Here is an 11,904-nt window from a genome sequence, read left to right as displayed (position 1 = left end):
CTGTTATTGTGGAGAAAGCTTTCGCTGAAAATAGCAGATCGACAAGCTCACAACACAACGCAGCGCGTCGCGTTGTGAGCTTGTTGATCGGCTATTTTCTTGTCGATCGGCTATTTTCAGCGAAAGCTTTCCCCACAATAAGGATGCTGATTGATTGATTGATTGATTGATTGATTGATTGATTGATTGATTGATTTAATTCTTTATTAGCAGTTTGCAGACAATAGCACAGTAAAGTACAGTTCAATACAAGGTCCGCTAAGCCCATGGCTTGTTTCCATTGGGTCCCTTTGCTGGGGTTTAGTGGTTAAAACCTAGAAGAGAATATGAATTTAAAAAAAAAGAAAAAAGAATGAAGTGTTGCTGTTATATTCCTGAAAGCAAAGGAAAGAAGAAAAAGTCTTGTTAAAACATTTGATTTATTTTCTTTTATTTCAACTCTCTTTACATGCATTGTCCTGTGATGATATGACCATCCAGTAGATGGCGGTATTGTAACGACCATGGATGGACGCCAATAACCTCCATTAAAACAATACACTGACAAAAAAAACTAAAGATTTGTATTCTTCCCGCTACTTTTAATTCAATGCAAGGAAGATAATAATGACTTAATTAATAACAGGAATCAATGAAATAAATTGAATAAATATAATAGAATTGGAATGGAAGAGAAAAGGGAAAAAAGAGGAAAAACTAAAAAGTCCTCTACGGAGAAGGACGTGTTCACGCCGTTACGTCATGACGTCATGACGTAACGGCGTGAACACGGAAGTGGACGCACGGTGCTCTGGTGCTGAATAACAAGTAAACAAAACATAAAGAACAATCAATAATAAAGATGTTTTAATGAATGAACATTAAGGTAATTATGTCTTAAATATATACCATATGTACTGACTTACTGACTTAATTATAGTTTACATCATGACCTTATTAAACACAATAACTGACATAAACCCTGATAAGCTGCTGTGTTTATGTGTTGTTTTATTAAAAGTACAGTTTATATTGTTTTATAAAGGATCGTTTCACTGTTTTTTTTATTTATTATATTTCTGCCTGGACACATCAGCATCAAACATGCAGACATATAGCCTTAGATCAAGACTATCGTAGATGTATTTGATCGATTTTGCCGCTGCACTTTCACCAGTAAAGCCTGTTTTCATCCAAATATGTACAAATACTAAATATAAGGTGCTTACCCGCTTTCCCCTAATGTTAACTAGGTGTCCGGAGTATGTGCGTAATGTATTAGTCCATATGTTTAATTAAAAAAGTGTTTTAATCCCGTATGTGGCCGAACGCCATTTCTCCCCTCGTTTACTTCCTGTTTACATTGAGTGTAATTCCGGCTTTCACCGGATGCGCCCCGTGACTACCGCCCATAGGGAACCGACAGAATCGGCCACAGACGGGATTAAAACACTTCTTTATTAAAACATATGGACTAATACATTACACAAACATACCGAACACCTAGTTAACATTTGGGGCAAGCGGGTAAACACCTTATATTTAGTATGTGTACATGTTTGGAGAAAAACAGGCTTTACTGGTGAAAGTCCAGTGGACTTATATTTATTATATATATATATATATATATTTTTTTTTTTTTCAAAGGGCTGAAATGTATATAGGGCTGAAGTTAACGTTTCTGCAACCATGTCATTGTTTTATGCATTTTTAATGCTACTTATATATGAAAATGTCTGTCTGGTATTTGACGTGTTTTTTTCTCCTCAGGTCATCACTCGTTGACCTCCCAGGCCGCGGTGATGGCGGAGGCGGGGGCTCATGTCAGTGGGGGCGTGTCCTTGGACGACACGCCGTCCGTCTTCGAGGTTCTGGCCCAGGAGAGTCTGATGGACGCCGTGAGACCCGCCCTGCAACACGCCGTCAAGGTGGGTGTTGTTGTTGTTATTGTTTATTTAATATGGAAGCGGGGCGTGGCCTGCAAGGCAAGCACTGATCGCTCTGAGTGAGGCGCTGCGTTATTCAGAGTGTGCTGACCTCAAGGCCGTCCATATAATATAACCGGAAAACTCGCCCCAAAACACGCTCGCCCCCATTTATTTTCGCGGACCAGCGGTTCTTATATTCCTGTATTTGTTTTACTGAGGATTAGGTTAGAAATAAGTTTAGGCTTAGCCATATTATTAGTTTTACTGAGGTTACGTTTAGGAATAAGGTTAGGTTTAGGCATAGTTTAATGAGGTTACGTTTAGGAATAAGGTTGGGTTTAGGCATAGTTTAATGAGGTTACGTTTAGGAATAAGGTTAGGTTTAGGCATAGTTTAATGAGGTTACGTTTAGGAATAAGGTTAGGTTTAGGCATAGTTTAATGAGGTTACGTTTAGGAATAAGGTTAGGTTTAGACATAGTTTAATGAGGTTACGTTTAGGAATAAGGTTAGGTTTAGGCATAGTTTAATGAGGTTACGTTTAGGAATAAGGTTAGGTTTAGGCATAGTTTAATGAGGTTACGTTTAGGAATAAGGTTAGGTTTAGACATAGTTTAATGAGGTTACGTTTAGGAATAAGGTTAGGTTTAGGCATAGTTTAATGAGGTTACGTTTAGGAATACCAGGGGAATATCACCGGATTTCCCCCGGGGTGACTGTTTTGGGGCGAGAGTTTTGGTGTTCGTCTGTAGTGGGCAACAGCGCATGCGTCCACAATAATGCTATCAGGATCAGATTATTAGATATTATTATCAGATATAAGAAGTATATTGCGTACCAAATATACTTACCAAAGAAGTTTTACTCTGGGAAGGTTTTCAGACTCCTCCATTCACCTCTTATCTCCGTATAGCCTCTTATCACATATAGCCTATTTACAAGCTTGTAGATCTGCTATTCGTAGCTTGTAGATCTGCTATTTTTGCTGTTCTTAAATTGGAATCCTGAAAAGTGTCATTTTTATTTAATTTCAAATGCATTTAGTTATACTTATGTTAACTTTATGAATTAAAATACAGATACATTGGACATACAAAAGACAATAAAAATGTAATACTAGTCATTAAGCTACTAATATAGACTGAAGTAATTAAAGCGGGTCATGTATGGAATCATAACAGCTGAAATCAATAATATATCACTATTCTGATATTAACCTGTGGGCCGCATTAAGTGAAGGTGGGGGCCGCCAGTTGCCCATGTATGGCCTAATGTATCCAATGCTCAAGGGGGGGATTTTCCTTTAGCCTAGTGGATAAGATGTTGGCTTTCCCTGTGGGAGAGTCTGGTTCGATTCCTGGCCGTTACATCTATCTAATCTGTCTGTCTGTCTGTCTGTCTGTCTGTCTGTCTGTCTGTCTGTCTCTGTCTCTGTCTCTCTGTCTCTCTGTCTGTCTGTCTCTGTCTCTGTGTCTGTCTGTCTGTCTGTCTGTCTCTCTGTCTGTCTCTCTGTCTGTCTGTCTGTCTGTCTCTCTGTCTGTCTGTCTGTCTGTCTGTCTGTCTGTCTGTCTGTCTGTCTGTCTGTCTGTCTGTCTGTCTGTCTGTCTCTCTGTCTTGTCTGTCTATAATCTTGTTCCTTGCTCCTCTGTCTCTTCCAGGTTCTAGTAGAGTGGAACCCGGGTCGTCTGGGCTTCCTGTGGAGAACGTTTGACGAGCTCTTCCTGTGCGCTGACCTGCTGGTGCAGAACCACTTCCTGTCCCGCACGGCCGCTTCCTTCTCGGAGAACTTCTACGCTCTGAAGAGAGTCTCCACTTCCTGCTCCTCCTCCTCCTACTCCTCCAATCACAGCCCATTTCCTGGTTCTCCGCTGAGGCTGAACAGGAAGTGCCGCTGGCGCTCTGTGCTGCTGCTGTGTCTGGTTCCCTTCCTGAAGATCAAACTGGAGCACATTCTGACCCGCATCAAGTAGGCCTGTCACCATTACAATTCTTTTGTTACATTTTTATCCCACGATTTTTGTAACCCCATTTCTTTCACCCAGTGCCAATTGTCTAAGTAATCCTGGGCACTACACTCCCTCTGCCAACCTAGGGAGAGCTCAGAGCCGAGCTCATGCCTCCTTCAATGCATGAGAGCTAACAAGCCGCTTCTTGTCACCTGACAGGGGAGAGTTTCCTCGGTAGGACGTAGCGCGTGGAAGGAACACGTTATTCAAACCAGTTCCTTTCCCCTCCATCAGGCGCCCCGGCTGACCAGGGGGAGGCGGTATAGAGACCAGGGTTACTACATGTTTTTGTGAGGGTCCTCACCATTACTAATTTAAAGGTAGGGTAAGTGATTTGCAATTATTCAAATAATTGCAAAATGGGTCTATATTCTGATAGTGCTCGTTACTAGAGTGTCCTGTCCATATAAGGAGTCTCCATGTCTCTGCAGCTCTTTATAAAACAGAAAATGCATTTTTCGTTTTTCTTTTTTTTTCATTTAATTTCCAATTTTATCCAATCAGGATAGAGAACTCAATCAGGATATAGATTAAAGAAGTGAAATTGGAAGTGATGACACTAAGAAATGAGCAGGCAAAATTTGAACAGGAACAATATAAAAATGAAGCTTAAAAATGGATACTTTCTCCTGATTGGCTGAGATTTTGACACCTACCAGAAAATGTATTTTCTGTTTATTAAAGAGCTGGAGAGACGGGGAGACTCCTGTTACTGAACAAACACTCTATAGCAATGATTACTATCAGAATATAGTGATTTAACCTTTTAACAAAATACTTTTTGTTTTAACCCAAAAATATCACTTACCCTACCTTTAAGTTGACGATTAATTGTCACTCAAATAATTGCGATTAAGGATTTAATTGTGTGTTTGACATTGAACATTGTAACATAATATGTTCATAACTAAAATCATGTGACGGGACGAGCGCGTGGGCCGCAGGTCTGTTTGTAAATACTTTAGCCTGAACACGTCACCGGGTATGGACTAGTCTGTGTCATTTTTTAGATTTCCTTGGGCTATTCAAAATAGCAGATCTACAAGCTCATAGCGCTATGGAACAAAATACTTTCAGATGGGGGTCCACGGCCAAATACATATCATTTTGGGAGGTCCTTGACATGAAAAAGTTTGAGCACCTCTGATATAACAGCAACATACGTTTTCATACGATTTGAGTTACAAATGTTTGCTTTAAAAGAAGATGTTCAAAGAAATAACTTTATTTTAGTTATTTGCAGAAATCCTGATAAGGTGCTCTATGTTTTGTTAGTTTTATGAAAAGTAAGACTAGGCTGTATATTGTTGTTTTTATAAAGAATTGTTTCTCTGGGTTTTAGTTTATTACATTTCAGCTGCAAAACTGTAGACCCAGACGTCATCAAAAAAAGATGATTTGAAAAGAAAGAAGTGTGTGTGTGTGTGTGTGTGTGTGTGTGTGTGTGTGTGTGTGTGTGTGTGTGTGTGTGTGTGTGTGTGTGTGTGTGTGTGTGTGTGTGTGTGTGTGTGTGTTTGCATGTTGAAAAACAGGCATTGTGATTTTAACCCATTAAGACCCTGAGGCTGATTCTACAAATGTCTCCTAAATCCTAACTTTTATTTTCTGAAAAACTTATTTTACTATATTATCAGTTCTTATTATATATTATACTATATTATCAGAGGTTCTCAAACGTCTTCATGTCAAGGACCCTGAACATTATATGTATTTGGCCGCGGACCCCCACCATCTCTACATATTTAGTTCCAGGGACCCCCAGAATCAAAGATTTAACCCATTAAGACCTGGAACGCATCTGTGTCACTTTTTCATTTGAGCTAAAAAGCATTATTTTACACTTTGGCTATTCAAAAATAGCAGATCTACAAGCTCGGTGCCGCGCTATGAGCTTGTATATCTGCTAATTTTTTTTTATCGTGAAAATGTGTGCAAATCTTTGAATATATATTTTCTTTTAAAGCAAACATTAACTCAAATCTTTGCTTCTTGGGGGTCCCTGGAACAACATATTTTGAGATGGGGGTCCGCAGGCCAAATACATATCATAATTTTGGGGGTCCTTGACATGAAAATGTTTGAGAACCACTGATTATAGCAAACATACGTTAGGATTTAGAAGATATTTGTAGAATCGGAACGTCAGGCCTTTTTTAACAAGTTAAAAATGTTCGCTTGAAAAATATTGATATATTTAATGATTTGTCAAATCAGATCTACAAGCTCATAGCGCTATGAGCTTGTAGATCTGCTATTTTTGAATAGCCAATGTATGAAAAATATCTAAAAGTTGTTATTGTGATTGAATTGTGATGGTTCTTGTTATTGTTCTCTGTCAGAGAGGAGGAGGAGTTCTCCATCCACGTGCACAGCTCGAGGGTCCAGCGGACGGTGAGGCGTCTGCTGGGGATTCAAACCTACCTGAGCAGCGTGTGGGGCGGCTGGCGCTTCGCCCACATGATGCTGTACGTGCTGGGACGCACCGCCACACACTGCCCCCTGCTGTGGATGTCTGGAACTACACTGCAGCACCTCACCCTGAGAGACCTGCAGCAGCTGGAGGCCAGAGTACACACAGACACACACACACTGAGGTACACACACACACACACACACACACACACTGAGGTACACACACACACACACACACACACACACACACACACACACACACACACACACACACACACAAATGAAGCATTGAATACATGGAGATTTTTAAGCTTTTGTCGCATTCCTAAGACCGCCGGTCATCAATAATTTGATGACCGGCGGTCTCTCCTACCGGATACATTAGCATCTTTCTGTCGGTCATTCTACAAATGTCTTCTAAATCAGTTTTCTGTAAAACTATGTTTCTATATCGGTGGTTCTCAAACGTTTCCATGTCCAAGGACCCCCAAAATGATATGTGTTTTGCCACAGACCCCCATCTCAAAACATTTAGTTCCAGGGACCACCCAGAATCAAAGATTTCAGTTAAAATGTTCTCTTTAAAAATATATATATATTAAAAGATTTGAAAAAAAGTAGCAGATGTACAAGCTCATACCGCGAGTCACTATAAGCTTGTATATATTATATTTTTGAATACCCAAAGTAAATAGATTTTAAAAGATCTCACCGTCCTTCATCTCTCGCAGTGACACATTTCATTGTAGCACACCCGGATACGGAAATATGTCAAATCAAAGATTTTCGGTTCCGTCCGCTTCCTGTTTAGGTCCCCCTCTAAAACGGTCTTTTCTCGGCTTCGTTTTTCTCCCCCGTGTAACGCTGTTTAGAAACGCTTTTTAGAAACTGCTAATTCAAAATGGAATGTCGCAGATTGAAAATGTCTTCTCTGGGCCACTCACACAACTACCCTGTGTGTCTACAAACAGTTGAACACGCGATCATAAGGGATTTAGCGAGGTCTGTGGCGAGGTGAAAAAAAGTAAGTGATTCGACCGTTCACACGGCGATACATGGGGTTTTTACACTGGGCTGCTGGACAGAGACTCCACCGCGGTCGGAATGTTTGTTGTCTGAGCGACGTGCACGTATCCACTGAGTGTTTAGAAACGATTGGACTTGCGATCATAATGAAAAAAAAAAAAAGTGAATTTTTTAAAGTTATAAAAAACACTGGCAGTGGGCAAACACAGCCAGAAATAAGTCTGGCAGGGAATGAGTTAAGAGCAGCAACACAATAGCCAGGAGTCAAAAACTGAATAAACAACATCAAAAACACTTATCAGCGATGAATCAGTATCCTGCACTGGTATGCACACCTTGAGAGCTTGTAGATCTGCTATTTTCACTACTTTTGCATGTACAACGAAGTGGTGGTTAATCAGACTGAGCAATTTAGTAGATTATTTAAAAAAAAATTATTACATTTTTGTTGTGTTGATTTGTTGATATAATAACAAACATAAGAAACATCGTCACTTCCTAAAATAATGTCTTAACCCTTTAAGACCGGGAACGCATCTGTGTGTCATTTTTAGATTTCTTTGGCTATTTAAAAAAATAGAGTAACAGAAGTCCTAAATAGAGTAACAGAAGACCGCCGGGATCATTAGTTTATTTTTGGAACACAGTTCTTATTTGACGCGATATTAAACACGTCTATGAGAATTCAGAACAGGGGGGGGGGGGGGGGAACCGCGACCCAGGTAGGATGTGTAAATTACGTCAGACTTCCGTGCTCTATAGAAAACAAAAATAAGAAAAAAAAGAACATTTTTGCAAATCTTTGAATATATATACATATATGTTTTAAAGCTCTCTCTCTCTCTCTCTCTCTCTCTCTCTCTCTCTCTCTCTCTCTCTCTCTCTCTCTCTCTCTCTCTCTCTCTCTCTCTCTCTCTCTCTCTCTCTCTCTCTCCCTCAGTGTGTTCCAGAGGCTCTTCAGTCATCTCTCCATCTTCTTGTCCTCCTCCGTGTCTCTGGGACTGTTCCTCCTTCAGTTCCTGGACTGGTGGTTCTCCTCCTCGGACACCAGGAGCTCCGTGAGCGCCCTGACCTCCCTGGCCACGCCCCCTCCTCCCCCCCTGCACCTCCTCCACCCCTCCTCCTCCTCCCCGGCGGGTCAGGTGACCGGTCACGTGACCCTGTGCCCTCTGTGCGGGCGCGTGAGGACCAACCCCACCGTGGTCTCCACGTCCGGCTTCGTCTTCTGCTACGGCTGTGTGTTCCTCTACGTCAAGAGCCACCAGCGCTGTCCAATCACAGCCTACCCCACCCAGCTGCACCACCTCGTTAAGATCTACGAACCCGACACCTGAGCACCGCCTCGTTAAGACACCTGAGCACCGCCTCGTTAAGACACCTGAGCACCTCCTCGTTAACACACCTGAGAACCGCCTCGTTAAGACACCTGAGCACCGCCTCGTTAAGACACCTGAGCACCGCCTCGTTAAGACACCTGACCACCGCCTCGTTAAGACACCTCGTTAAAGGATAGTTCACCCATAAAATGACTTATCTTCTCTCTCTTGAGAGAGAGACTCTTTGAGTCGACTCTGCCGGTCATCAAATTATTGGCTTGCCACGGATATTATATTTATCATTTCATAAATCATGACATCTTAAAAAATGTGGAAGAAAAGCATTTTCAGTGTTTGACTGACTGAGTGGGAAAAAACTAATCAAAAAAGTAATAATTTTGATAAATAATAAAGCGTGGGTTAATCTCATTAATAGAGATTCATACCTTATATCTTATTCTATAGCCTCATTTTAATAAGGTTATGTAATGTAATGGTTTAAATAAAAGCCTCGTTTTAATAACACACACACACACACACACACACACACACACACACACACACACACACACACACACTCAATGGTTTCAATCTTACATCCTCCATAAGTTCCTTTTTCTCACAAAAACAAATTTCACCCACTTTTTTACTTGATTGAATACTTTATTAGCAGTTTGCAGAAAAAAAAGCACAGTAAAGTACAGTTCAATACAAGGTCTGCTGAGAGGATTTAAAACCCAAGAAAGCCTATGGCTTGCTTCCATTGGGGTCCTTTGTACTCAATTCATAGAAACATTACATGACAGACGGATGTACACTAACTACTATGCAAAACATCATATAAACAGTTTAAGCCAGTGATGTGACAATAAAAACGTCTGATTCTGAGGTTCTAAGGTACTTGGGGGAAACATCTTAGACATGTTCTAAATGTCTAAAGATGGAAACAGGTTCCCTTTGCACAAGGCCTCCAAACGTGTCAACTTGTTTAACACATCGAGTGCCAGAGGTTTATTAAAATATTATACGTTCAGTGCCTGCTATTCTTCCATCTACTTACGTTGATATGTTTCGTGCTGTAGAAGCCCCGACGAGGAAGTGCATGTAAACAAAGCGTGCGTGTGAGACGGCGGAGGGTCCCGACTAACGCCTGGAACAATAATATTTCTAACGTGATCCTCCATTGCAGAGTGATCGCCGATCGAAAACGTCTCGTTTCCACCACGTTAAAAATAAATGGAGATATTAAGCTTTTAGTCAAGGAGTTAACATTGGAGAGGCCGACCGGAAGGATTTTTGACATGGATCCACATCCGGCCTCTCCTTCTCAGAAACTCTTTGGATGATCCCAAAGTTTCGTTAGAGCGCCCCCACGTGGGCCCCATGTGGGCCCCATGTGGGCCCCACGTATAAAAAAAAAATTGGGTCAAAAACGGTCCGGACCGTTTTCGGCCCACAATGTGTTAACACATGGAGTGCCAGAGGGTTTTTAAACAGGGTACATCCAGTGCCAGCGCTTCTTACCGTTTACGCCGATGTGTTTAGAGCTGTAGACACGCCTCCACGAGGACACGGAGGTAAACAAAGGGTGTCTGGGCGATGGCCGAGGGTCCCGTCTAACCTCTGGAACCATAATATTTATAACGTGATCCTCCATTACAGAGAGATCGCCCGTCTAAAAGGTCTTGTTTTCACCACTGTAAAAAAGTATGGAGATATGGAGCTTTTTCTCCAGATCCCATCGTTGGAGAGGACGGAAGTGACGGTTTTTTTTGGGCCGAAGTCACATCCATCCATTTAACCCTATAGGATCATTCCTAAGTTGCGTTAGAGCGCCCCTTGTGGGGAAAAAAAACACTTGATGTGTTAACATGATATGTTATGATTAGGCCTGTCACAGTTATTACATCATCGTCTAATCACTATTATTTGAGATAATGGATCATATTTTCGCATAATCGTCAGAATCGTTTCCATGTTGAGAAATGTTAACGCCTTTGCAAATATAAAAAAAAAGCAGAAATAGCAGATCTACAAGCTTACAACGCATCACAAAGTGACGCGTTTTAAGCTTGTAGATCTGCTATTTCTGCTTTTTTTTAAATGTATAAAATGATTAAATATGTCAATAATTTCTTTGTATATTTCAGTTATTTGTCATATATCTGCCCTGTGAAATGTTTGATTATGAATGTTCCAATGTTCAACACCAAACACACAATTAAATCCTTAACCGCAATGATTTGAGTGGCAATTAATCGTCAACTTAAAGAGGTGGTGCCATGGTTTTATTAAAGAGGTGGTGCCATGGTTTTGCACTTTTTCTGTTTTTCATGTGTCTATGAGGTTGATAGAACTTCATTAAGCCCCCTGGTGGTGTTTTTATGGTGTTTTATGTCTTCTCTGACTATTTTGAGTTCCTTCCTGGAGGCTGAAACCTTGAGGGTCAAACGTGCCAATAGAAAAACAGAGCTTTAATGACATAGTAAAAAATATACCCTCCCCCTCATTATCATAACACAACAGGTGTGGGCATGAGGAGGAGGAGGGACTAGGACAGGTGGGTGGTGCTAAGGTGGTGGAGGAGGTGCCAAGGTGAGAACCAGGTATACTTAATGAACTGGAGGCGTGTCCACATAAAAACATAATTTTAACAATTTCTGTACACTTTTTTGAAAAAAATCTTCCTCCTAGTATAACCATAATACTTGATGATTATGTTTTAGGGGGTGGGGGGGGGGGGGGGATCACTGAAAATCACGGCACCCCGTCTTTAAAATTATAATCATGACAGCCCTAGTTATGATATGATGTTATGTGACACGATGTCAGATAAGGGCCCGTACAGACTGCAGGAGATTGGGTCCGATATTGCTGTCGCCGACATTTTTTGGCGCTCGCCGACAAAACCTCCCGATCTGACGCAGATCGGCCTTTGATCTGCGAGATAATGCTCGCTGTGTGTGAAAGGCACCGCGAGACGATATGGCCGCGATTATCCGCTCTGCGACGGCTTTCCGACCGTTTTCAGATAACTACCATGTTAGATATTCAGCTCTGTCTGGGACAGGACAGCAGACAATATCATACAATATGAACGGGGCTGCGACCACCTTGCGAAGAGATGCACGCTACAGCCAAATGAGAGCACATTACAGCCACCGTGGCTAGGGGGGCGTCGCTGGATCTGACCACAACAAACAGTCCCTACCGCAATATTACCGTCCAGTCCTGTATT

General features: G+C 41.4%; 1 protein-coding gene across 1 annotated transcript; it reads left to right on the top strand.

Annotated features, from left to right (window-relative positions):
• The first annotated feature begins 761 nt into the window (after positions 1-761).
• Positions 762-10,663, top strand: LOC308081378 (peroxisome assembly protein 12-like). Its single transcript, XM_080457753.1, has 5 exons — positions 762-865; positions 1,750-1,907; positions 3,565-3,872; positions 6,252-6,506; positions 8,291-10,663. Exons 2-5 carry the CDS (start codon positions 1,782-1,784, stop codon positions 8,682-8,684), a joined length of 1,083 nt encoding a protein of 360 aa, XP_080313879.1. The 5' UTR covers positions 762-865; positions 1,750-1,781; the 3' UTR covers positions 8,685-10,663.
• The last annotated feature ends 1,241 nt before the right edge of the window (positions 10,664-11,904 follow it).

Source organism: Gymnoscopelus braueri (assembly GCF_963280865.1).
Source record: "Gymnoscopelus braueri genome assembly, contig: SCAFFOLD_42, whole genome shotgun sequence".
Lineage (NCBI taxonomy): Eukaryota > Metazoa > Chordata > Actinopteri > Myctophiformes > Myctophidae > Gymnoscopelus > Gymnoscopelus braueri.
Note: the sequence above shows the minus strand (reverse complement) of the source record. Positions and strands in the feature narration are given on the sequence as shown.